The sequence below is a fragment of the Anas acuta genome, chromosome 2, assembly GCF_963932015.1.
Source record: "Anas acuta chromosome 2, bAnaAcu1.1, whole genome shotgun sequence".
NCBI lineage: Eukaryota > Metazoa > Chordata > Aves > Anseriformes > Anatidae > Anas > Anas acuta.
In genome coordinates, this window is record NC_088980.1 from 95,055,191 (window position 1) to 95,077,124 (window position 21,934).

The 21,934-nt window shown below is 36.3% G+C and overlaps 1 protein-coding gene across 1 annotated transcript in view; it reads right to left on the reverse strand.

The window, feature by feature from the left end:
* The window catches only part of LOC137850821 (dynein axonemal heavy chain 5-like), a 147,919-nt gene that overhangs the window by 112,602 nt on the left and 13,383 nt on the right, over window positions 1–21,934 (reverse strand). Inside the window, exons 10-27 of the mRNA XM_068671256.1 lie at window positions 21,772–21,865; window positions 20,611–20,709; window positions 19,315–19,496; window positions 17,342–17,461; window positions 16,472–16,673; window positions 15,264–15,359; window positions 13,328–13,501; window positions 13,147–13,236; window positions 12,312–12,467; window positions 11,200–11,339; window positions 10,208–10,359; window positions 6,993–7,200; window positions 6,011–6,098; window positions 5,757–5,880; window positions 5,479–5,642; window positions 3,278–3,367; window positions 1,955–2,158; window positions 76–156 (exon numbers count right to left, since the gene is read on the reverse strand). Coding sequence (XP_068527357.1) covers window positions 76–156; window positions 1,955–2,158; window positions 3,278–3,367; window positions 5,479–5,642; window positions 5,757–5,880; window positions 6,011–6,098; window positions 6,993–7,200; window positions 10,208–10,359; window positions 11,200–11,339; window positions 12,312–12,467; window positions 13,147–13,236; window positions 13,328–13,501; window positions 15,264–15,359; window positions 16,472–16,673; window positions 17,342–17,461; window positions 19,315–19,496; window positions 20,611–20,709; window positions 21,772–21,865 — 2,464 coding nt within the window. The remainder of the gene's footprint in view (window positions 1–75; window positions 157–1,954; window positions 2,159–3,277; window positions 3,368–5,478; window positions 5,643–5,756; window positions 5,881–6,010; window positions 6,099–6,992; window positions 7,201–10,207; window positions 10,360–11,199; window positions 11,340–12,311; window positions 12,468–13,146; window positions 13,237–13,327; window positions 13,502–15,263; window positions 15,360–16,471; window positions 16,674–17,341; window positions 17,462–19,314; window positions 19,497–20,610; window positions 20,710–21,771; window positions 21,866–21,934) is intronic.

The following is a 21,934-nucleotide window of genomic DNA, read 5'->3' on the forward strand; positions in this document are numbered from 1 at the left end:
AACACAAGTGATCAATGTTTAATTTCACTACAATTTATCTGAACAGTTCATTTTTATTAAAGACATAATACTTACAGAGAAGTCTCTGATTTGGCTTTGGAATTCAGCCATTGTTGGTTTAGTCTCTATAAATTCCTTCACTTTTTCCTCTGGATCCTATATAAAAGTTTATTTTAATTATTACTTAGCACTGGTATTACGATAGCCTATGTGGCTGTCTAATGTACTGTGCAAACACAAATAATCCCTCTCTAATAGAGCTGAAGATATAAGTATTAAGATCAGATTGCTTCACTTGATCTGCTTTTCCTGATTCTTTCTCTCTTTACAGTATTCATTATTAAAACATTTGAAATCTATCTATAATTCAAAAACTGACACCAATCAGGCTATCCCTTATCCATACAAATATTACTATGAAATTTACAGCTTCTAAAACATTGCTGGAAATATTTATTTCCCAGCTTCCCTTCCATCTGCCAACCAGCAAAAGCAGCTCACAACTTCTAACAGCTATTTAAACGGTAGTGATTGTACTCAGCCACCTTCACCCTTCCTGAAAGAGTATATTTAACTACAGTTTCTAGCTATAAACACAGGAGGAAGGGGTATTCAAGGTCAGCGACCACACTTGGGCAGGGAATGATGGGTATAAGGGAAGAAGGGGCATTTAGCTTGTTGAAGGTTGTTCAAAGGGAATAGACCACTGAATGTGACATCCAGCCTTTTAGTAAGGTATGCTAGTCTCTGTGGAAGTGAGAGCTTCAGTATCACCAGCATAGGGTCTAAATAAATGTGCTATATTATTACACACAAATGATCTTTATCCAGCTCAGTGACAGTCTGCACCATGAGGTCTCCGAGAATCTGATATGGTTTCTCCATTCTACTTAGCAATTTCAAGTGATATCTCCCAGTGGAGTAACAGAAATGATACAGAGTAGGGGAAACAGTGCCAGGTCCTAAAGAGCTTTAAGGTTAAGGAGTAAATGAACTATTTTGGAAGATTTTAGCAAAAAGAAGCATTATCATGCTACTGCATCATCTAATCTGATTGTCCCTTGTCTGTGGGAAAGAACATACCATCAATGTGTGGTTAGCTCGGTCAGTATCTCCAAAAACTGAGGTAAATAAACATTAATATTTGGAAGCCCAGAACCTGAAAGAGGTGCAAATGGCCTGTCTCAGCCTGAACTCTAACTGCAAAGGAGTCAGCTGTGGGCATGTGGTGGTCACTAATATAGGCTATGAGTTGGTTTAGGAAGGAGAAGTTAAAAATAGTAAGCAGTTACAAACAGAAAATTAATCTTGGTTACTTGTTTCTCTGCCTGACTACAGCACCTTTGATAGGTAAGACCAGCAGTTGTTCTTCCCCGCAAGGTTGCATTTCACTAGTCAGAATGCATACGAGGTGATAAATCTCATGAAATGATATTCATGAAATATCTCCTGCCAGAACACTGCTTGGAGCTTTACAATTTATGTCATAGGACTCACTCCCTAATGAAGACAACTCTATCAGCTTTCCATTCTGCTTGGGAATCCGTATTACTGGAAATATTTCCTAGACTGAGTTTATCATTTTTTGTGAAGAAATAGAAAAAATGCTTTCAGCAGTGCTTGCTGAAGGAGAGCTAGTCGGTTAAATATTCAGAAGATTTGAAGTCTGCAATTTCTCAGAGATTCTGCTAAATAATTCTTTTTTATTACCTTTACAGACAAGATGCTGTGAGAAAGATGTATAAGCATACAAAAGTATAAGTTTGCTTATGCTCCCAACATTCTTTTTGTTTTTCTGCCTTCTTGTTAGGTAGTTTGAATGGTAAAGAATGACATACATGCACATACATATTCTACTATGAAACCAAGCATCCAGTCTCCTAATGCAACCCTAAACATTTTATGTAGAACATTTCCCAATACAGCTAAATATTTCATTAAATACGTATTTAACCTTGTTCCAGATGACTGAAAATTCAGAAAAGCTGTTCAGAAGATCTGCCACTTTAGTTTTAAGAGAGAAGATAACTGTATTTAGTTGGATCACCACTTTGTTTACATCCTTATGCTCGATGATCTGCTTGTCTAAAGGCTTCAGTGCCACCATCCTGGCGAGTTTGTTCTCATCACCTAGCTCTATGGCAACAGCCTGTTCAACCTGGCATAAATTAAACAAGAATAAATGTATGTTCAGTAGTTTTATTTATTTTACATTATTGAATGCCCAATAAGGCGTACACAATAAGTACTTCTATGACCAGACAGAAAGTGCAAAAAAAAAAAAAGACACATGGAGACTCCCTGTTCTTAGAGTGTATTTTTACAGAACTTTAGCTCTAGTGTTGAAGATAATTTAAAAAATATATATTTTTAATGTGGAGCAATTAATATTAATCATCTGTGGTTGACTTCTGTCAAATGTGTCACACACTAGTACAATTGTGCTATTTTCTGCTCGTACAGGAGCTCCTGCTCAGGTCTTCCTGCCTCTTGTAGCACAGAATTACAATCGATCCCCATTTCTTGGCCAAAAAAAAAAAAAAGTGCTGAAGGCAGTTCAGAGTTGGCTGCTTAGAAGTAAGCCAAAAATTCTGCTTGGGAAAACGCATATCAGCTAATGCTGTCCTAATTGCTCATTTTTGTTTCCAGGACATGAATGGTTCTTTTCATTCAAATATGCTGATCTGTTTTTCATGTCGGATTGACAAAATAGGAAGATATATTTAAAAGGATGCTTTTCAGTACAGGTCTGTATTTCATTTTTAGAGGATGGACTTAAGGCCATCTGATTAGCATTATTGTGCATTTCTGTACAGCAGCAAATTTGAGTACATCAGCAAATTTGAGTTTCTATCTATACCCCAGACTTTCCCAAAGTTTTACTGCTCATTTTAATGCCAGTTAAAATATGCATATTGTATTTATTTTAGTTTCAAATTCAGTTTTTGCTTGGGAAAACTAACAGTAATTTAAACTCAGAAGTACACATGGATAACATTAGTTTTCACACATCATTGTCACACTTGAACAGTATTTTTAAAAGATTTCTAGTAAAGCTACTTTTGATTTTAATACTAAAAAACACCAAACATAAATATTATAAATGATTACTCTTTTGTTCAATAACTTGATGTAGACATTAAAATCTAGGTTGACACTGAAAAGAAAGATCTTCTACATTACAAATCAAGGTATTGCTACAGAACATATTCTTGTGAAATTAAGAAATGTTAACCAAAATATTGAAATTTTAAAATAATCAAAATAAAACACTCACCTGCTGCTTATGATGTAAGTAAGCAAATTTCCATAGGGGGATATCTTTGGCTATTGATAATATTATATTTACTGCTTTGTTTACAGCACTCTGAAAACAGCAAAACATTTACCTTGAGCACAAAGAGAGATTATGACAAATAAGAGGGAAAAAAAAAAAAAAGATCCTCCGAAAAATACCAAAATGGAAAAGTTATATTTCTATATTTATCAGAAATATTCTAATAAGCATGAAGTAGGATCATCCAAAATACATTTTGTAATGGGAAAGAGTACTCCATAAAGCTTTATTGAAGTCAGTCCTCCTACATTTATGTGTTTTTCAAACAAGAATAAGACAGATCTATGAACATTAATCATGAATCACTGGGGATCATAACAATTATACTACTATTTCCCCTTAAAAGTGTTATAAACATAGTTATTATAAATTAAATTTTCACATCAGAAAGTCTGAATAAATTTGTCTGAACTTGTGATGTTCTAGTTTGTAATCTATGAAATGAACTATATAAATTATTATATAACATTTTCTACCTATTGTATTTTAAAATTACGCTCTGTGGCCTGAGTTGTGGGATCTGAGTGCATGGTACTGTGTGCTGACATGGGCTGAGCGACAGCCCTGCCTTAAGTCCTGGCAAGGGGCAAGTAAGCTGGCTTCCAGCCCTGGGCTGATAGATTTGGCTGACTCACAAGACAAGGGAGACTGGACCCTTGCTTCTGCTCAGAACAAAAGGAGGTCTCCCCCTTGTCCCCAGTTGCCCCTAAGCAGCAGAAAACCCAGTGCTGGAAAAAGGAGAGAATGTAAGTAATGGTCAGGACCCAGGAAAGGACAATCATACAAAGTTAGACTAACCACCTGCATTAGAACCAGTGCCACCAAAAAGCATGAAGGGTGTTAGTAATTGGAGGTCCTTCGCTTCGCACTGAAGCACCCATTTGCTGTCCAGACAATCCCTCTAGAGAGGTTTGCTGCCTGCTGGGGGCCCACATTTGTGGTATGAAGAGGCTACCAAGCCTGGTAGCCTCTGAGAAACTGCCAGAGATACATTGAGAGCTTGTGGGTTAAAGTTAAGGACCAGACCAAAAAAGGACAGCTTGTGGCTAGGGTCTACGGCAGGTTGCCTGATCAAGGAAAGCCTGAGGATGAAGCCTTCCTGCTTCAGCTGCAAGAAGCATCACACTTGCAGGCACTCATCCTGCTGGGGGATTTCAACCACATGGATCTCTGCTGGGAAACCAGCACTGCTGACTGCAAGCAATCCAGGAGACTCCTGGAGTGCATCAAGGATAATTTCCTGGTCCAGCTACTAGACAAACCAACCAGAGGAGAAGCGTTACTGGACTGGTGCCTATCAGCGCAGATGAACTCACTACAGAGATTAAGATTGGAGGCAAGTCTGGGCTGCAGTGACCATGTCCTGGTTGAGTTCGTGACCTGGGGAACTAAGGAGCAGTGAGCCTCACCTCTGTGCTTAGAAAGATCATGGAACAGATTCTCCTGGAAGCAATGTTAAGGCACATGCAAGACAAAGAGGTGATCTGAGACAGCCAGCATGGCTTCATCAAGGGAAAATTGTGCCTGACCAACCTAGTGGCTTTTTATGGTGGAGTGACTGCATCAGCTGACAAGGGAAGACCACCTGATGGACCAATGTCATACCTGGACTTCTGTAAAGCCTTTGACATACAACATCCTTATCTCTAAATTTGACAGAGATGGATTTGAAGGGTGGACTATTCAGTAGATAAGGTACTAGCTGGATGGCTGCATCCAGGGAGTGATTGTAAATGGCTTGATGTCCAGTTGGAGGCCAGTGATGAGAAGTGCTACCCATGGGTCTGTACTGGGACCAGTGCTGTTTAAATATCTTTATCAGTGACATCAAATCAGGCTGTATCAATGGCATTCATTTTTGGTTTTGTATTTGCTTTGAAATATTTGCCTCTAAGTAAAGGGTTGTGAACAGGAGTTACTGAGCTTTTAGGAAAAAAGTTAATTCTACTGGCCTGTGTAACAAACATAATCAATGACTTTGTTCTTAGCAACCAGTGATGTCACATGAACTCGCGTGAATTTTCATCTTTTCCTCCCCTCTTTTTATTGGTAATACCAGATTAAACTTGCACATCTTGTTTTAAAATACATTTATAAATGTTTTTACCAAAAATGACTGAGATGTGCAATTATTCTGTTACCTGAATATCTTCAAGACTTGGTCTCAAGACAACATTAGGAATAGATAGTTGAAATTCAGTTTTGAACAAAGGAACCCTCTGTGGCTCTACAGACTTGGTCATCTGATACCTAGAGTCAACAACACGCAATCGATGTCTCAAGGACTCTAAGGAAATCTTCGTGCCTAAATAAACACAAATACTTAAGTGAGGTTATATTTTTTGCCACAATAAGCTTGGAAAAAAAAAAAAAAAGAAAATATTAAAAAGCTAAAGATATATGAAAACAAAAGACTCACATCTGACTAAAGAGTCAGTATTCTTCTGACAAAGCTGTCCCATGAGATTATAGTAACAACAAGATAGGCATTCTTGGCAGCGTGTTTTCTGTTTCGTGTCAAGATGCATACAGGTATATGAATCCTGAAGAATTAAAGGGATTTTTTTAGGAAAATAACCATATTGCCAAATATATAAATGTAATATCAAGTATCTGAGTATGTTAGAATAGGTTGCTTTTTATACCGGAGTTTACTTTTTGTACTGGTCTTACCTCCAGAGTCTTTCTTTCATCTGCTTTCAGCCTGTGCTTAAGATTATCTAACAATTCATATGCACAGCATTCCACTTGCTGACTCTGCCTAAAAAAAAAAGAAAACAAAACAAAAAAACACAACCTTATAGTCACTCACAGGGAATCAAACATAATGAATACTCTTTGCATATTTCCAGGTGCACACACCCAGTTCCACTGCATTCTGAAGAGACACATATGCAGGAAAATGCCCTTATACTTTTCAGCTTGTTCCTACTGCTTGGTCATGCAGAGAATTGAGATACGCGGATTATCCAGAAAACCATTTGTCAGACTCTATTACATCTGATTCAACTGGACTTCAAAATCATTAAAGAAAAATAAGAAAAATATTTTCCTGTTATACTTTAAAAAAAAAAAAAGAGAGAGAGAGAGAGAGAGAGAAGGAACAAAAAAGCAGGCATAACAAGATGATTCAATAAAATAATGTTAGTTATGTTTTTGATAACTTTTCTGATTCTAAAATCAGAGTTAGCAAAAATAAAACCAAAACAAATACAAGGTGAGTGTATTTATTCTCATGTTTTTGGAGAAGAATGGAACTAACTTGCTGTATCCTGGAAAATGATCGTAAGCTAAAAAAATTTCAGCCCTGTGAGAATGGGGAGGTCTTACATTAGCTAGCAAGCATTAAGAATCAAGCAATTAGCACAGGGATGACACTTCAACTCTTAACTATCTCAGTTTTTCTTGCTATTGATTAGAATGCCTTAAGAACTAAAACATGAAATGCTAAACACTATAGATGCAATTTTACATCTGCTGTATTCAAGTTACCTGGAAATTTCTCCCCTGCATCCTAGGACTATCATTTTGCTTCAGACTAGTAAGTCAGTAACAGTAAGAATAAATTTTTAAAAATATATTCTCTATGAATAAAAAAGTAATATATAAATAATCCCTCCCAAATCAGGTCTTCAAATCTATGCAGTAAACCTACTGAGACAGTTTGTGAGCAGTAGAGATTGCAAGATTTTCTGTCTGTTCCAGAAATGCAAGCACATCCATAGGTTCATCTTCTGGCAAAATTATCAGAGCAGTGTTTGACATGTCCTCCAGAACTCTTTCAATTCTGCATTCCAGGGTATCAGCAGCTTCTTTGACTATAAAGTCCAATTCCCTCATGGTACTATAAACATGCTCAATAACTAAGAAAAGAAAATAAAGTGAAAATAAATCATACAAAATACAGACCTTTTAAATCTCCTCTCCCACCCCCCGAAGTACTGCATTAAAATGAGGATTTAATGACAATAAAATATAGAATTAAGGCCTGAAATAGAATTAAGGCCTGAAACCAAAACATGATGGGCTTGCTGTACTTTGGAGTCTTTAAATTAAACCGTTTTAAAATAAATAGCAGAATAACCTTCAAAATACCTCTTCTTCTGTGTATTAAGGAACATTGTAATAAAAATGGTTAATGAAACACAGTGAAAAAAAGAAAGGATACAATGGTCCAAAAATATTTTGTTTCTCCTACACAGGTAGAGAGTGAAAGCCTATTGCAATCAACTTACAAATTCAGGCTCCCATGCTTCAACATATTAGGTGGAACTAGGCACTCAAGACGTTAACCAAATGTGAGTTCAGCACAACTGTGGCAGGTCAGAGTTATTTTGTAAGTGTCCAACATACATTCCGGACATGTTGGACTTTGCATATCCACAAAAAGATACGATATATATACTCTAAAAGAAAGCATTCCTTTCTCAGGGAGATTGCACTCCAGATGCAGCTGCAGGAAAGAGCCCAGATATTCCTGCTGTGTAAACATTACCTTGTCATAAAAAGCCAGTTTCCACCAGAGCAAATGCTAACCCAAGACCCAGTAAAACCTGAATTATAGCTATTCAGATACTAACATAGCAGATGCTATCTTAACATAGTGTACAGAGTAAATAATATTGTAATGATCTTCTGTATGATGTGTTACTAAACTACGTAAATCAAGAAGAAAAAAAAAAAGACAAAGATATAACACAAACAAAAGAAAACCTTGCCATTGTTTTTTATGTTCTGGTCAGACAAAGACCAAGGCTAGTAAAGGGCAAGTAAAGGGCTATAAGATGGCCAGCCCTGCCTCAGACACTGGTCAGAGCCCTGTGTACCAAGGCCACATGGCACAGTCACAAATGAACAGCTGCACAAACCCATGAGTGCAACTGTCCCTGTTTACCTTTGCTGCTTTTTGTTTTGAAGAAAAAAAGTGAAAACCTAACAACAGTCTGCCTCTGTTGTCTGACTCAACTGAGAACTGATTTACAAGCATGAGCCACTGTTTTCTCACAGAATGGCAACACAGAAGTCTTGCCAAGGGTTTTATGTATGTCCATTTCAATGACATGATTATAGCAGTTGATTTTATGCTGTATTTGATAGGAATAAGGTTGTTTCTTACTGGCTGTGTAGAAAAAAAATGCATAATTGAGGATTTTAAAAGTTTTCTTAGAAAAAAATAGAATTTGGACAGAAATCTCCAAATACTGCATATCTCTTAGTATTTTCAACCTTGAATTTAGTCATGTCTCTTTTAAGATGTTCAGCATAAGTTACAGCACCACATTTGCTCTCGTCTCACATTCTAGCACTAGCCAGGTTACAATTACTTACAGAGAAAAAAGAAAAAGAAAAAACACACACACACACACACAAAAAAAAAAAAAAGTGTAGGTGTGAGAAGAGCTCTTAATTTGTTCATTATGTGGACTCTTACTTGGAAACAGATCAGAGGGATACTGATAGGGGAAAAAGAAGGAAAAATGCATGATAACTTCAACAGTGTGATGTGACAGCTTAAGCTCAATAAATGAAAAGGCCTGTAATTAAAAAACAGAACCGTAACACAAGACCTAATATGATGCAACATTATTCATTAAAATTTGCAAGAAAGCTAAAAAGTCAAGGCTATACAGGCTCTCCCATCAATACAGCAGTATGGATAGCAGTCAACCATGACAAACCATTTACTCAGTTACACAGATGTAAATCAACCAACTTAGTGACTTCACTGTACTCACAGCAACTGCATTTGTAATACCTCAATTGAGAGACTTACATTTGATAAAAGAACGAGGCAGGGGGTGGCTGGGGAGGCAAAACCAATCCTTTTACATGAAAAATCACTGTCGATGAGTGAGCAGACAGAAAGCCTCATTCTTAAGAATAAGAGAAAACCTCAAAAAACTGTAATTCTTCAGTGATTTTGCTTCCACTTCAGTATGGGCTGCCACCAAAGGGATAATGAAGCATTATCATTTTCCCAAGCCAGAATTTCCTACTCCCTTATGTCAGCAGTACCATCTGGTGACCGTTTCAGTAACTATGTCAACAGCTCTTACAACACTCGGTATATCTACACAGAAGATATTTTCTGTGTACATCATCTCTGTCACTTCTAACATTTAAAGGTAAGATGAAAATAATGTATGCAGAGCTACTTTGTTGCTGGGGAACCTATTAATATCTCTACATTTCTAAACACATTTCTAAGAAACACACAGGAGAAAAGAAGGTTCATGCTATCGAGGTGTGCAGACAAATGCCTACCCCAAACTGTGGCTACATTAACTAGACAGAAAGGTAACAAACTGCATGACATAACAGAAAAAAATGACAGCATAGCATGTACGCAGTTGGCCAACCCTAATGGTAACTACATTAGCAAGATGTCAAAATGGCAGAAAGCAGAATTGAATAACCTTTGTATACAACAAAATGGGGGTAATCGTTTAACAAAATTGCTAGGTATGAATTACTAAGGCAAGCATAACATAAATACCAAAACAGGTACCAAAATCAGGACCCATTAGTACAAGAGTAAAGGTGGGTTGTTTATGTGGCAGGACATAAAAGGGGTAAAGGAGTATGACCAGTGTGGGGAAAAAAAAGATACATCTGGCAAAACAAATGACCTAACAAAGGCTGTTCAAAGATAGGTGTTGAGCAGCCCTGGCTTGATCACCACAGTTTAGAGCAGGACATAAACACACTGTTTCCACTTCACTCATGTCTGACTTAGTCCATCGGGAGGAACCTGGAATTTTTTTCCCTTGTATAGATGGAATGCTGTTTCTAAATCTGACAAGGAAATAGCAGGCAAGTACTACCAAACAACACCATTAACAATTCACCACTTCTTCTTTGACTACATACACTTATTGATGTTTGAAGAAGTCCATGACAGCTCCATTATGCCTGGTGCAAGGGCATCCTCAACTTGTCCTATGAATGGCTTCATCAATGGTTTCAGCACAGCAGGGATTCCATTCAGACACTCTTTGTAATTGATCAAGAGATTCTGAAGTCTGCAAGACATGATCATGTTTAGAGTGTGCTTATTTCAGATATTTGAAACATACACAAGTTTGGTCACATTTTCTTTTAATAATGATTGCAAGTTCTGACCCTGTGTTAAAAAAATAAGAAGTCTTCCCACAGCTCTTCCTAGCTCAGAATAGGTCTCTTTCTTCCCGGTAACACTAGAACCATGCTGGAGAAATAAGTACTTCCAGAAAGGTAGCTGTTACCAATTTAGAGCAACTTTCTTCCAAGGAAAATGAATTACAGTCAAAAACCAGGAAACTTAAAACACAGCATTTTTGTTCCCTTCTTCCTGTCTCATGAGGGAAGGTATGAAATAAGACTGTTTATAAGAAAAGCTAGATTCAAAACATTTGGGACACCAAATCCATAAGATGCCAAATTCTGATTCAAGACTTACCAATACAGTTACATGAAAACAGAGCTACATAATGGAGCTCCACAAACAAGAATTAGAAGCCAGAACTTAGTTTTGTAACAGAAAAAAAAACACTTCTAATGCTAACTGCAATATTTTGAAATGCAATCCCTATGTGAGAGGACAGAGATGCCTCAGCAGTACCTAGAAACTCCACTTATGGAACAGTTGTTGTAGCAACAAAAGAAAAGCATGGAGACATTGTCTAGTAATGAGATATTCGTGGAGATAGAAACAACTGCATGTTAACAATATTACTATGGAATGGCAGGGGAAAACAATTACATTTCAATTAAACTCCATCAAAGAGAAAAATTACAACAAATCAAAAGCACATACAACAGAAACTCAAAGCTACGGATTCCCATTTGCAGATGAGAATCAAATCCATAAAGTGTTCACTCACTCCATGTGATGTCTTTTAATCTGTTCCTCATCTGCACACAAGCCAAGGACAACATCTGGAACTTCAAAATCCATTTTTCTCAGGTACTTTGTTTCATAAAGTACTTCCAGGACCACTGGATCCAAGTTTACAAGTAATTCCTTCATGAAGTGTACAGGGAGGGGGAAAAGAAAACAAGGCAGTAGTTTGGTGGTTATGTGCATTGTGATACATCTGGAAGATATGACACAAGATGTAGAGGACAAGCCAAGATTTTTAAAATATATACCCATGTTTTGATTTCTACACAGATCTTCAGGCTCCTGTACAAATATCTGGATTTTCCAGAGTATTGATCAGACGTTAGCTTACACTGATTTCAATTACCTGTGACTTCCTCACTGTGCCCTATCCACTTGACTGCTGTGACTTATCAAGTCTAATTCTAGTCCTGTACCTGTCTCTGTGCAAGCTCATTTGCATGAGATGCCATTTTCTCCAACTATAGACCAGGGAGAAATGTTGTAAAGGTTAGTCTCTGTACATTTCTTAGGGCATAAAATGCTAAATAAACCTGACAATTAGGTTCAAGTTGTCCTTTATGGAATCATTAATTCAAAGAAAATGCCCGTTTTAACTGTAATTTCTCTGCACCAGAGCAGAGAAAGTCATCTGTAAAGTAAGAATGGTAAGGCATTCTGTCTCAGCCAGCAGTTTTGAAAGCAAATTAATTACCGCAATATAGTCAATACAGATGTCAACCACTAGAGAAAAGACCGTGACCTAATTAAAAATTCCTTCCTTGACTAAAATTTTGGTTAACACAGAAAGGAATGCATGAAACAATATGTAAAAAGACATAGAGAAGTCTATAACAGATACACATTTGCTGGGCACTGCCTTGTATATGTCCTGAATGAGGCAGGAGTCTTACAAAGAAGAGACGTGATCCAGTTTGCATCGTAACATACACAAAAAGGAAAAAGAATACAGTCACATCAGTTACAGCAGTTCATTTTCTAACCTCATGAAGATTTTTGTAATGCTGTGCTTCTCTATAGAGGATGCAATTAAAGCAGCATAGGTAATACTAAACAATGTAACAGCAATACAGAAGAATAAATTATATTTACCTTGGTTTCTTGGTGCCTGGCTAGTAAGGAAGCATACAGAGCATTTCTAGCCTGGTCAGCAAACCTGCACCAGGCTCTGTGATAAATAATCTCAAATTCCAGAAGAACCGCAGCCATTTTATTGTAGCTTTTAACAACCTTTTTCATTTCCAGTGTCTGGAAACATAAATAAATAAATAAGCAAACGCCACTTAATCAGCTTGATGAGCCTAACACAGTAAAAATGTCCTTCATTAGGCTTTTCCTCACCACCATTAGGCAAACAAAACAAATACAGATCTTTAAGCTACGCTACTTAAGAGATGATGTAAGACACAAAATATCAAAATCTATTTAAGAATTCAATTATTTTAAAGTATTTAACTGCTCTAAACAACTTTGCTTTCCTGATTTTTGCCTATAAAATAAAGTCTACAGTATGACCTATGCAAGGACTGATTTGCTGTTGAGGAAGCTATAAAACGAGTATTCTTTCATGAAGTATTTGAAGTTGAATATTGCAGTCATGACAGAGCACAGCAGGCAGAAGGCTGTAAGCACAGCTCCATGGCCAACGGTGCTGTGCTCAGGAGTAATAGGAACCGAGTCCCAAAAGGAACAAAAAAAAATCACCCAAGTCATCAGCTACACATCTCAAGGGAAGCAACTGTCTTGAGTCACAGAATAACACTGCAAAAATAAATTCAAATCCTGGAGAAAACACTAAAAACTATCTTGCTGGATGAGCCTGAATAAAATTTGTTAGAAAAGTGAACTTAGGAGTATACAAATAAATCATGTCTGTTAATAACTTGTGTTAGAACTTAGCATAAATCACCCTCTGATAATTTACAACCTTCAAAAGTGTGGTTTTCTTTTTAAAGAATCTCATTGGATGGTCAATTTTTCTGTACAGCTGCTGAGCCCACATAATCTTCCCTGCTACCTAAAACACAGAAGATATGAAGTTATATTTCCATTAACGTAAAAAGTAAAGAAGAAAAGTCCCTTTTCTTTCTCATTTATTTCATTCTTACTGGTGGTATGTTCCGTGGTATAGGTGGGTTTTCTTTTTGCTTCTGGTAGAGGTTTTGAACAAAGTCTAAGTCTCGGCTGTATTGCTGAAGGACAATGGTGTACTTCTCACTAAGATCGATTTGATTATCTCCTATTTGTTCAAGCTTCATCAGAAGTCCCAGCATCTGTTCAGTCTAAAAAGGAGAATGAAATATTTACTGCAGATGTTAATAGTTCAGAAAGTCATTGTTCACAAACTCTGATATTTATTTATCTATAAGTTACATAAGGTTGTAAGTTATTTTCTAAGAAGCACTGAAAAAGCCATCCAGACAAGTCAGGGAACTTAACTGTTGTATTTTGTCCCATATGGAATATACTTACTATACTCTTAAACAAGAAACTGCCATCACCACAGACCATTTTGGAACATTTAATTTTTTTTTCTGACTCTCAAATCCTCACTCTTTATTTTTCTGCAAACAGTTGTGGTTGAACATCTACATTTTTCCTCCTCCTTCATTTACATCTCATTTCATGAGCAGGGTCTGAACTAATGAACAGAACTGAAATTAAGGTAACAGATGGCAGAAACTATTACATTACTCCTGCCTGTCTGACAGAAATAATTTAGAAGTGCAACAGGAAGCATCTTTAAATATGCTTCATCAATAAAATTTAAACACTGAGTATAGCTTTTTTTTACTTTCATGTTAATAAAATTTAATTGCTTTTCTTTAAAATTATCATTCTCCATTTCCCCTCTAGTTCATCCTATAATTTAGATACACACCAAAAAATTATTTGGATTTAGTTTTTATAATAGATGGTTAAAGATATCTTTCCATTATTTTGCTTTTGCTTTTTTGTTTTTCAGGTATCACGTAGATGCTGTTCTTTTCCATGTAAAAGAAACAAGGTAATGAGTCCATGAATCTGTACTGTCCTGTGGCAGGGAAACAACTAAGAGTTTAAGAAATGGAAGCTATCAGCTCTGCATCAAACTCACCTGTTCTGACTAGCAATATGTATTCAAATATATAATACAGGCAACCCACGGAAGCCCTTCCAGGCTGAATTCTTACAGTGGATAAGACAATGAACTGAAGTTTCCCCGCTGCACTTTCAACCTCTTTTTCACTTCTGCATTAATATATGATGACAAAGGATCCTTAGCTTGGCTTCACCACTTTGATTTTACCAGTAATAGGACACTGGGCTGCAGTATAAGAACTGCTGAACTCTCTCCTCAGACTGCATGTACTTTTTAATTATCTGCAACAATCCTACACCATGGCTTGGAACTTCTGTCAAACGCATGAGTTGTTTCCCTTCACTGGGCTCAAGAAAAGGATGTTGTATGTATGTCCCTACAATAGCTTTATTTTTTTATTATTTATTTTTTGTTAAAAGAAAAAAAAAAAAAGATACATAACTTTCAAGAGGAAAGATAGGGAAGCGCCAAAGTAGTGAACATTACTCATGGACTGCAAGTGAATGTACAGGGCACATGAGAGGAAACAGTGAAAGAGAGAGAGCAGAGTAAGAGAGAAACTGCAAGTCAGTCCAAAGATAGTGAAAGAAAACTGAACCATGGAAATAAGACGGTTCAAGACACAGTGAGTGAAGGAGGACTATCCTACTGTATCAATAGCATGATGGGAGATGGATAGGGAGCACTAGGATGAGGAAAGAAAATAAACCTTAAAAATAAATAGGGTTATAAAGTTGGTAAGGAAAGATGCAACTGGCACTAAGTAACAATGAACGTTAACTTCCTGTACTTCTGCAAGCTACTTTTAGAATACCTGTATTCTCCATGTCCTCCTGCCTTATCTCAGACAGCCACTGGCACAGCGCAGAACAGTGCCAGTAATGAAGGAGTACAGAGGGAGTTGTGGGTACTCAGCCTTTCTGAACACCAGAACAGGAGGTTGCATTTGTGAAGTTACTTACAGTTACAGTCTTCTCAAAGCAGGAATCCACAAATTCTTGTATGGACTCATACAACGTTGCAATTTGGTTCTTAAATTCAAGGTAGTCTTTTTCAAACTAGGAAATTATAAAAGAAAAAAAGAAAAAAAAAAAAAAAAAAAAAACTGTTACTTTCATTTCGTGCAAAATTATTTCCCTGAAGTTTCTGTGGAATTTGCTTTATCTGCCCAGTTCATGTGTTCAGTACTGAATTAAAGAGGACAGGGACAACACCAGTAATGAAGGCAGTTACATTTTAAGCAAAGCAAACAAAAAATAAGAATTATTAGGCTATTTGATTACAGATTCATCTTTATGAAACAAAGTACTGCAGAGGAACAAGGACAGACAGAGGAAATCTAATAAGCTAATCAGAGGGAACATAGTACACTCACCCAGCTACTCCTAGCACTGCCACAGGAGAGCGCTAAGCTCATTGTTCAGGTATGAAACCCATCCAGAGCTAAAAATTAGACAGGCTCTCTAGAGCACTTTACAGACTAAGGAAGGTTATTATCAGAAGAAAGCCAAAGGTCCTCTGGACTTATATGATTTAAGCACAGCTGCAAGCAATAGTTCAGGAAAGCAGGAGAGTAAGTCAACATTTCTAGCATTTCCATTGTGAGGTTGTCAATCCAGTAAAGCAAGCATGCTACATCCCAAAAAAGCAGCTCAAGTCCAGGATATTCGTCTGAACTTGAGTCTCAAGCACTTTATAAGTGACTTTATTTTTCATCATGTGGTTCAGAGCTGGAGGTGATATCATTCACTTCTCACTCTGAAATGGTCATCTAAGTATCTAAGTGTCGATACTGCCTTCATTATTCCATTAAGTAACACTGAGTAACTCTTGCAAGTAGATAAACTGGACTTGATGCATTGATCTGCCTGAATTAGTTCTCAGTCTGAAGTTCAAAATATATGCATCTCAAAGCAAACAAGTTTAGGAAATGCTGCTTGTATCACTACCTATTACATAAAACCTAGTTTATCAATAATTTACAAAAGCGTGTGAAATAAAAAAACAAATACTCCCAAGAAATTTCTAATTGGATTAAAACATAGGAAAGTATTATTACTGCAGGAAAGTGCTATACTCATTGTTATAAATTTTAGTCTTCTTTGCATAACTCCAATGAAAAGCATAAGATTAATGAAGTGAGTATCAGACAAGTGCTGAGTGAATGTACCTCCTGTTTTCTGTGATCCAGAACATCATACTTTTTTGATTTGGTGTTTGTAGCAATGCTCTGGTAGTGAGTACTGATCTCTTCAATACCTTCTATTTTTATACGCTGAAGCTCTAAAAGGCTTTCCATAATATTGCTCATATCTGAAATTTTCTCCAAACGTTTACAGAACGTATCAAATTTTCCAAAAATATAGTTTTCACTGATGATGAAAAGCAGAAGTATTATTATACATATCTATTTGTATCAGATTTTTTTCCTATTTAACCCAGATATATTCCACCAGAACTACTACCAAGTTTCACAATTAAAAATCTATGCTGTAGTAATTACAAAGTAAGAACCATTTTAAGATAATGGATACGACACAGAAAATGCTTAATTCTTACATATGTCAACTAAAATCCTCTCCACATTTCATAGGAGTTATTCCTGAAACTAATATATGTGAAAAGAGAGCAAAATGTGAATAATATGCTAAGACAAGCTCCATGATTTAAGTGCTAATACAGGTAAACTCACTTGTGATTGACAATCTAGCCCAAAGCTGACTAAATTCAGCTGGAGTCTTTTAACTTATATTTTTTAGGATTTCAGACCACACACAAACATACACATTAATTTAGCACATGCATAAATTCCCTGAATTCCCTTGAATATCTGCTAAATAAACAAGCAACTTGCAAAAACCTGTTACTGCTTACTTCTTGAATGATAAAATAAAATAAACTCCACAAGCTCATGATTTGATTATAATAAAGATTACATTTTAATTGAGCATTTAACTTTTCAGGTAGCCCATAGATATGATGACATCTCATTTATAAATCTTAGATATGAATATGATTCAATATTAGAGTGAGTTTTTACCTGAAATCAAATTGCCTGCCACTTGGATTTTCCTTTAAATTCTCCCTAATTTTCTGAAAGGATGTTTGATACTGTTCTTTGAGGGAAATGCATTGTTGTATCCTCTTTAGCAATTCTTGCCTGGACAAAAAAGTGCAAAAGACAGAAAATCATCCTAAGGAGCTTTACAAAAGAGCATTAATAAAAATAGAACATTTCAGTCAGACAGGTAACTGCAAAATAAGAACGTAAAATTATACATTACCTGAAAAACATTCAAAATAAGAGGATTACATTAAAAGTTTCTGTTTTTTGTTATCCGTATTGGATATTACTAATTTTAGGCTTTATTATCATCAAACCAAAATTTCAAAGTGTAACTCAGATATGACTTAAAACAGGCAAATGCTAGCTACCGAGTGCCTGCAGTTTGGCTATTTCTCCATCTTTTGTAAACTATGTCTAGCTGATGGACTTTTTTGTTGTTGTTTTGTTTTGTTTTGTTTTCCTAAGGAAACAAGACTGGTTTATTTGTTTGTTTTTCCCAGACTACAGAAAGCGTAAGGAAATTTCTTGTTACTTTAAATAGATAAAGAAGGAAGTCTGAAGGGACTCTGTTACTATGGAACTCTGAAGAAGGAACTCTGTTACTAAGGTCACAGGTAATTATACGCAGTTATCTTACACCCAGTTATTCATTAACCATGAGGTACTACAACACAGAAGGTGTAGGGGGAGACATGGAAATCAGTCATAAGCCATTTAACCAAGAATGTTCCTCCACTTTGGTTTTGTTTTTCAGCTTCCAAAATATCATCAGGAATTAAAAAGGATGACCAAACTTTATACATTGAAACCTCTAACTGGGAGTGAGAGAAAATGCTAGAGTGATAGCAACACCAAATAGATGAGCAAAGGAGAAGAATGTCTCTCTCTCAAAAAAAAAAAAAAATCTCCTAAAATAAATAAAAATTGTATTCTACTGTCATTTATATTGATTCTTTAGGATCTATACTAATCAGTACTTAATTGATCATAGGTGATTTCTGAAAACTTCCCTTTACCTATACCAAAATGCAGAAGGAATCCAAATGTTTTCAGTCTGATTTACTCTTGTATCTCCCAGCCTTTGTACCATCTTTGACGTGGCTGTATCTTAAGTACAGGACGAGGGGGAATGGGCTTAAGTTGTGCCAGGGGAGTTTTAGGTTAGATGTTAGGAAGAACTTCTTTACTGAAAGGGTTGTTAGACACTGGAACGGGATGCCCAGGGAGGTGGTGGAGTCACCATCCCTGGAAGTCTTTAAAAGACGTTTAGATGTAGAGCTTAGGGATATGGTTTAGTGGGGACTGTTAGTGTTAGGTCAGAGGTTGGACTCGATGATCTTGAGGTCTCTTCCAACCTAGAAATTCTGTGATTCTGTGATTCTGTGAAGTACACACATCTTGACTACCTATTTATCGATGAAGTTTGTAACACTTTTTCCTTCTCACCTCAGTAACCATAATCTTGATTCATTTATACTCTTTCAAGAGACTGTTCCAATCATTACTTTGCATGATACCTTGAGACATCATCCTCATTTTTATGATTTCATGTGGTTTCCCCCATTTCTTCTGCATGAAAATAATTGACCTGTTCTCATTTGTTTTTCTAGCCTATCCTAGCTACTTCTCATCCTTTAAATACACTATTTTTATCTGTGATGCCAGCATTCACCACCCATTTGTTGAGCTTCATACAAACACGTCTGTTTCCTCTTGTGTTGTACATAGCAATTGCTCTTTGCAATTACCCATAGAGCAGCTAACTCCTTCCTCTCCTCAAAATGTCTCCGTTTCTCCTGGAAATGATGCCTACAAATGAGGTAGATATGGCAGTTTACAGTGAACACTGTTAATCCAGCTAACCAACACTTCATGATAGCTGTTTTTTTCTCTGATTTTACATCTAGTGTTAACAAAAGAAGATGAAATTATTAAAATTCTGTCACCTGTCCAGATCCCAGATTTTGGAAACACCTTCACGTAGATATGTCTTGCACGTGTTAATCATTTGATTAGTGATTTTAAGAAGAAGAGATGTCATGCGCTCTGATGTGTTGTAGTATGGTGACATACAGTAAATCATGCAGACAGCATTCATTAAGCTGGGTACGTGTTCCATCACTGTTACCTACAACAGGAAAAAATGAGGAAGTCAATAATTCAAATTTCCTAAAAGCATAGTGGAAAATGTGACAGCTCTGGGAATATGTTTATCAGTGGACAAATTTTTTTTTGATTGTAACACCTTGTTCTTGTAGACACATCATTATGAATTGGACCATCCAATTTGCTCACGGAGACCTAACACACTATGTCCAACAGAAAAAAGTGGGGAATTGGTTACAAATAAATGAGTAGGCCTTCTTCCAGAGCACATTTTCCAGAGGAAAAGCAGAGGCCACACTCTTTTTGACCATGGCTTCTAGGATGTGAAAATATTATAGTCTGCTTTTCAAAGAAATATGCTGCCTAAGGAAAAAAAAAGGCATATATTAGTACAAGAAAAAAAAAAAAAGAAAGAAAGAAAAAAAAAAGTTGGGCTGCGAAAGGAAGTACAAGAAGAAGAAAGCTGGCTTCCTTTTGCTCATTTTGCCTACATCAGAAATGAAATGTGGAAAGGGGAGGAAAGGCAGCAATAATCTGTATTTTACTGTGGCTACTGAACTGTAGAGTTCTCTATCCCCCAGAAAGGTTTCGCAGAAATGCAGCAAGTCAATGCTCATCAGTCAAATGCATCACAAAAGACAGTCACTGACCTAGAAGAGGATAAAAAGGCATGGTATCTAAAAGTTAAGTCCAATATGGCAGAACAGTGCATATTTTCAGAATAAAAGCAGTGGAAAATAGCACAATGGATTCAAACGGAATTCAAGCTTTGAGAATAAAACATAAAAAACTTGTAAGCAGCAGTGTTATGGGTAGGTGTATGTCACAGAGACAACTGAATGTGACATTAGGTTTGAAAGGATCTTGGAAAAACATGAACTATTGCTTATTTTCCCATGCCCTTCATTTATCTCCTGAAATGACAACAACCTCCCCCACAAAAAGTAGTATTATCTCTAGCTTATTCAAAATTTGTAAACTTAATTCATTAATGTTGTAGGAGTTAACTTGTCCACTAATCATTAAGCATAGTAGTTAAATACTGAAAGGAGGAATATCTTTCTTTCATCAGAAAACAGCCTTTTCTTTCTTTTCTAAATTCCATGTTAAGTGGTTTTATTCAAAGTACTACTTACAGGGGAAGCTATGGCAAGTGGGCCAAAAAATTTATCCAAAGTATATAAATATCTGACATTGTCTTTAGCTTCATTGGCAGCAATTGTTACATTACCATCCTGAATGGAAATAAGAAGAACAGAGTTAATACTGCTAAAATTTACAGAAAAGCTTCCTGAACTTTTATAGTGCATGCTACTACAGGACTATAATTCCAAAACTTGATGGGAGTACGATAGCATGGTTTTGATAATCCAACTTACATTCTAGAAAAGTTTGGAACGGTTCTAGCATGATACAAATGTTTTTGTTGTTGGTTGTGCTGGTTGCTTTTTTTAATTACCAGTTCTGCAGAACTGACACGAACTGACATGCTCCTTGAAATATACCAGGGTGCTTCCATCTCAAACATATTTTTTTAATAAGCACTTGTTAGGGCAAATGAGTTCACAGCTAATGCCTGTACACCTTTCTATTTATGACAAGAGGAACTCTCCAGTTCTGAGGAAGCTACATGTATGAAGAAAGGAATCTAGTTTGTTTTCCTTGACTTGTACTGGCTCTGAACAGACGCTATCATCCAAATTCCATTTATAATAAAAGCATGCAAATATGTTAAGCACAACATGAAAAACTCAGCATGATGACTCTATTTTCCTGGTCTATTTTCAAAATGGTATAATATCTGTAAGTGTTAGAAGATTTGCATTCTAGTGTTTTCAGGTGTCAGATTGCATATACATGGCTTACAACTTGTTTTCTGGCTTGTCCACAATTCTGACTAAGTTTAGATAACAGATATCCACTTATTTGAAGTAGTGGTTATGCCAGCTGTCAATATTTCTACAAGCAATATAATAAACTTTCAGACATCACTAACGTTGGCTGCATAGGGCACAGCTGGAGAGACATAAACATGTTGTATTGCTGCATTGCTTTACTTCTGCACAGCCATTCCACCCATCTTTAAGAAAGACATGTTACAGGAGCACTGACTTCCTTTCAAGTTATCTATTTAACTTCAGGATCATTGGCGTTTCAACAAAGGGAGGACAAACCACAGTATAAAGACAGCATAAACACTTGAACTGTTCTTAAGAGTTGTGTGTTCACTTTTATGTATATAACAAATATAGTACTGTATTAATTTTAAACAACTTTTAATAAAACATAGTAATTACCAGCTCTTTCCACTGCTTTAATGTCTTTGATCTTGCTGCCTGAAGAATACTTATAATTTTCTTTACTCTTGAACTCTTGATCTCATCTAAAAGGCTTTGAAGAAGGAAACACGTTTAAATCTTTCTTTAGAATCAGAGCTTACATTATTTAAATTTAAAAATA